This window comes from Penaeus chinensis, chromosome 17, assembly GCF_019202785.1.
Source record: "Penaeus chinensis breed Huanghai No. 1 chromosome 17, ASM1920278v2, whole genome shotgun sequence".
Taxonomy (NCBI): Eukaryota; Metazoa; Arthropoda; class Malacostraca; order Decapoda; family Penaeidae; genus Penaeus; species Penaeus chinensis.
Window position 1 is genome coordinate 16019769 of NC_061835.1, and position 5000 is coordinate 16024768.

General features: G+C 39.9%; 1 protein-coding gene across 3 annotated transcripts in view; it reads right to left on the reverse strand.

The window, feature by feature from the left end:
* Positions 1-5000, reverse strand: part of LOC125034184 (lachesin-like) — a 162763-nt gene that overhangs the window by 117297 nt on the left and 40466 nt on the right. For all 3 annotated transcript variants that reach the window (XM_047625871.1, XM_047625873.1, XM_047625872.1), the window contains one exon: positions 276-371. In XM_047625871.1, the coding sequence (XP_047481827.1) occupies positions 276-360 (85 nt within the window). In that variant the 5' untranslated portion in view covers positions 361-371. The remainder of the gene's footprint in view (positions 1-275; positions 372-5000) is intronic.

Sequence of the window (5000 nt, forward strand, 5' to 3'; positions counted from 1 at the left end):
TATATATATATATATATATATATATATATATATATATATTCATATATATATATATATATATGAATATATATATACATATGTATATATTTATATATACATATGTATATATATATATATATATATATATATATATATATATATATATATATGAATATATATATATATGTGTGTGTGTGTGTGTGTGTTCATGTATTCTATCTTTTCTTTTCTATTCTCTTCGTATGCATACAATCCTTCTCAAAGACAAGAGGCAAAATGCACGACCAAACACTCACCATGCGTCGCCAACAGCACGGGCACCGCCCACGCCCACACCGAAACATGTCTCCTGGCGCCCATCACGCCCGTGTAGCACCGCATGTCAACGGCCTCTGAAAGCGAGGGAAATGGCATTGTTATATTGCGGAAGTACGCAAGAAAAGGTGTGTCTATATGTGTGTTTAAATTACTATGTTTATATATTTGTTATGGCAAGTACATTTTCATATTACGGAAATTGAAGCTTTACTGTGATAGGTAGAATGTCCTTTAAAAAAATGATATGCAGAGGAGGGATCGAGAAATCATTATAACATAAAACAGAAGAGTGATGATTTGGTTTATTTCAGTGTTATTCTTAGAGGTGACAAGGTAGAACTGAAACATTTAACTATAAGAAAATGAGAAAGTAGGAACTTTAGAATTTTTTATTTGTTTTTTTCTGCGATGCTTTGGTGAAGAAGTTCGGTTCCATGCGTTGTACTAAAATTATAATGATAATAATAACAACGGTAATATAAATAATATTGAAATAGTTCCTTTAAAATATGTCTATATATACATATCAAGCTTCACTAGAAATCGACTATTCTCTATCTCAGGGAAAAGAAACAGGCAGACAACGAGGCAGAAAGGACAGATAGCGAGACGGAGAGAGCCATAGACAGATAATCCCAAGGACAGAGAGAGAGCGAGAGTGCAGGTGGCGACAGCTGGTGAGAGAGAAAGTGGCCTGTTATGTAAGCCGTCCGCAGCTCGGAGAACACCAGCTGGCCGGCACCGCATTCCAAACCTCTCGCTAGCTTCGACTTCCACCAACATCAAAACATCTCTCTCAGCTTTTCAGGATAAAGGGAATGGAATTGAAGCACTTTGGCAAACGCGAAATTCAATCGAATCACTAATTCATCAAGTGAATAGTCATTATTTTTTAAAAAAGGCTCCCTATACAAGGAAAAAACGAACGAGCAAATCATTAACAAAAAAAATGCAATGATACACAGCCACAGAGCGGGTTTTCGGACGCAGTGAGGTAGCGCTCGGAGGCAGAGTGGGCCACATGCGACGGTTTCTTACAACAGTGTCATTAACTTCTTCCTTTGCCTCCCCCCCACTCCCCCCCCCCCCCTCAACCCACACACACTTGCGTCCGATATAAACTTGGCTAAAGATTTTCGGAATTGCTCTTGCTTTTTCGCTTTCATTTACCCTTTTCCCTAAATTTCATGTTATCTCTTTTGTTTTCCTTCTTCTCATTACTTTTCCTCTAAGTTCATTTTCGTTGATTATCTTTATTGTGATTTTAGTTATATTTAGTTTCATTTATATTTTTTTCTCTCTCTCAGTCTCTATCTCTCTCTCTCTCTCTCTCTCTCTCTCTCTCTTCTCTCTTTCTCTTTCTCCTTCTCTCTCTCTCTCTCTCTCTTTCTCTTTCTCCTTCTCTCTCTCTCTATTATTCTTCCTTTCTAACTTCCTTTTGGCCTCTCTTTCTTCTGTCCTCTTCTTAGTTTCCTCCTCTCTTTCTCTTTCTCAACTTCTCTCTCTCTCTCTCTCTCTCTCTTTCTCTCTCTCTCTCTCTCTCTCTCTCTCTCTTTCTCTCTCTCTCTCTCTCTCTCTCTCTCTCTCTCTCTCTCTCTCTCTCTCTCTCTCTCTCTTCCCTTATATCTCTTTTTTTACCTCAGTAATGAATACCTCTTTTTGCCAATCTCTTTTTTTTTTTTCATTATCTCTTCTATTTTCTCCTTTTTTCTTGTTCGTTTGACTTAAGCTTCTGAGTCTCATTATGACTTAACCGCAACACATTTGTAACCGAAGGAACATTACATTTACATTAACGAATCAGTGTTTAACTATCATTCCATAACTTTTCAATGATCAAAACTCGGAGGTCATTATTATTCATTAAGTATTTGTGAGCAGCCGAAACCCTTATATTTGCCTCTTCAAGGAATATAGAATGTAGAGTTCATTAGAGATTGATGGTTGATTAATAGATAACTGATGAGTGGAAGGTGGTTGCTAATATTTGTATCTAAATGGATACAACAAGACAGTGTTATATGGTACGTAATACAGGGGACGGAAATGGCTCTATGATGATAAGGGTATTTTAATTGCTTCGTATAATGAAAAAATAAACACAGATATAGGTAGGTAACCAGTAATGATAATGATAACAATAATCAGAATTATTATGATAGTAACATGTATATGAAGATTATAGATTAGAATGGCGAAAGGTTGTTTTCATATTTGATGGCTGTTTGTATGTTTAAAAGTATACATAACTAGATAAAATGATAAATAATAAAAGGTAACTAGATTTGTTCAAACTCCCAATGCTGACATCCTTCACATAAATGCACTTCAAAAAAAAATGATAATACATACCCAATATAATTTTTTTTTTTTTAAATATCATTGCAACGTTTTACCCGTAATGTCATTCTGCAAGCCATCACTTTGAAATGGCATTACCGGGCTATAATTATGTTGAAGCCAATTTCGGGCTTGCAACAACGCTCTTTCCTGGATTTCTGATTGCAAGGATGAGCAACAGCAAGAGATTAAATTGAGAGGAGAGTACGTTCTTTGGCATAAGGAAGAGGGGAGAAGAGAGAGGGAAGACGAGAGGGTGAGAAGGGAAGAGGGAAGAGGCGAGCAGGGAGAGAGGAAACGGGAGGGAGGAGAAGCGAAAAGGGAGAGGAAGAAGGAGAAAAGGAAGATAGGGAAAGGGGAGGAAGTAGAAAAGGAGAATGTAGAGAGGGGGTGTAGAAAGAGAGGGTGGAGAGGGGCGAGGGGAAAAGGGGGAAGGGAGAGGGGTTAGGGAAGATAAGGAACTTAAATCATGGTACTAGATGTAGGGTAGCTGACGGTAGAAGGGAGGGGGGGGGGGAGAGAAAATGAGAAGGTGAATAAGCGAGAGTGAAAGAGAGAAGAGAAAATAATAAAGGACTGTGGTTAAGGGACAAAGAGGAAGTGGAGAAAGAGGTAGAGGAAAGTGCCAGAGATGAAAGAACGAAAATGAGAATGAGGATTATGAGAGCAAAAAGTGTGTGTGTGGGAGGGGGGGGGGGGGAGAGGTAACAAACGCGTGAACAAATACCATGCTTGGCGTTAGGGTAAGAGAAGGGAGGGAAGAACTGTACTTAAAAAGGGGTAACTCGGAGAGAAGGGAGGAAGATTATGAGGGAAAAAGGATGACCAGAGAAGAAAAGGTAAAAGAAGAGAAGGGGAGAAGTGGAAAGAGAAAGAGGGAAAGCAGGAGGTTTGATACACAAGGAGAAAATGAGAAAGGGCAAGATACAGGAGGAGGAAAGGACGAGTTAAGGAGGAGAGGAAAAGGGAGCGGTGAGAAATGCACGACTTAAAAGAGTGCGAATGAGGAGAGAGAAAAACAAAGAAAAAGAAGCGGGGAAAAAGAGAATGGAAGAGAAAAGTAAAGAGTAAAGAAAAAAACAAAACAAAAGAGTAAGGCGGAAGAAAAGTGAGAAAGAGCGAGAGTAAAGAGGAAAGGGAGAAAGAAAAGAATAATGCGGAAAAGTAAAAAAAAAAAAAAAAGAGGAAAGGAAAAAATAAAGAGAGTAAAGAAGAAAAAAAGAGAAGAAAAAGAGAAAAGTGAAATATGAAAGAGAAAAGGGGAAGAGACTAATGAGTAAAGAAAAAAAGAATAGAAGAAAAGAAAGAGGAAAGGGGAAAAAAATAATAAAGAGAAAATAAAAAAAGGAAGAACGGAATCAACTACAAAGTGAAAGAAAAACGGTGAAAAACAAACGAAAAAAGCGAAAAGAGTATGGAGAGGAGAGAAAGGGGAAAACTTTGAAAGGAAGGAATAGAGGAGAGAGGAAGAATGGAAAGGGAAAAGGGGAGAGGAAAGGGGAAGCAAGGGGAAATGAAAAATGGAAGGAGAGGAAGGAGGAGGGAAGGGAGGGAGAGGGGAGAGGTGATGGGGATAGGAGTAAGGGGGAGGAGAAAAGGAACACAGGGAAGACAGGAGAAGAAAGATGGGAAGAGGCAGCGAGGAAGAAGGGAGTATGAGGAGGAAAAAGAAAAGGGGTAAAGGAGAAAGAAGGGGAAGGGGGAAAGGGGAAATGGGAGGAAGAGGGAAAGGGAAGGGGGGAAGAAGGAAGAGAAAGAGAGGCGGAGAGGGTTAAAAGGACGAGAGAAGGGGGAAACGTAGAGGAAGGGGAAACGTAGCTTAAGATAAGGGGAATAGTTGGAGGAGAAAGAGAAAAGGGAAGGAGAAGGAGGCATCAGAGAAAGAAGAAAGAAATGGAAGGAATGAGAGAAGGAAGAGATAACGAGGACAGGGAGAGGCGTAGAGAAAGCGGAAGAGGAAGACTGGGAGGAGGAGGAGTAAGAGAAAGAAGACAAGAAGACAGGAAGACGAGGAGAGAGGATAAGAGAAAGAACGAGAGGGATAAGAGAAGTAAAGGAAAGAACGACAAGAAGGCAGGAAGAAGAGAAGAGAGGGCAGAAGAGGAGGATTGGAGGGGGGGGGGGTAAATGAGGGCAGGCTGAGGCACACTTTGACATCAGGCGAATTAAGCTAAGAAGCCTGAACTTGGAAGAGCCCAATTAAGTATAATTCAGCAAGCATCGCCGCCAAGAGCTCCGCGGTTTGAAGTAGTTCGTGGTCGGGTCTTGGGTGAAACTTTGTCCAACTGATTGAGACAATTAGAATTAAAATGATTAGCCGGGATTGCGGGAAACGCTTCGTCGCATCTCTTGGTATTTCGCTT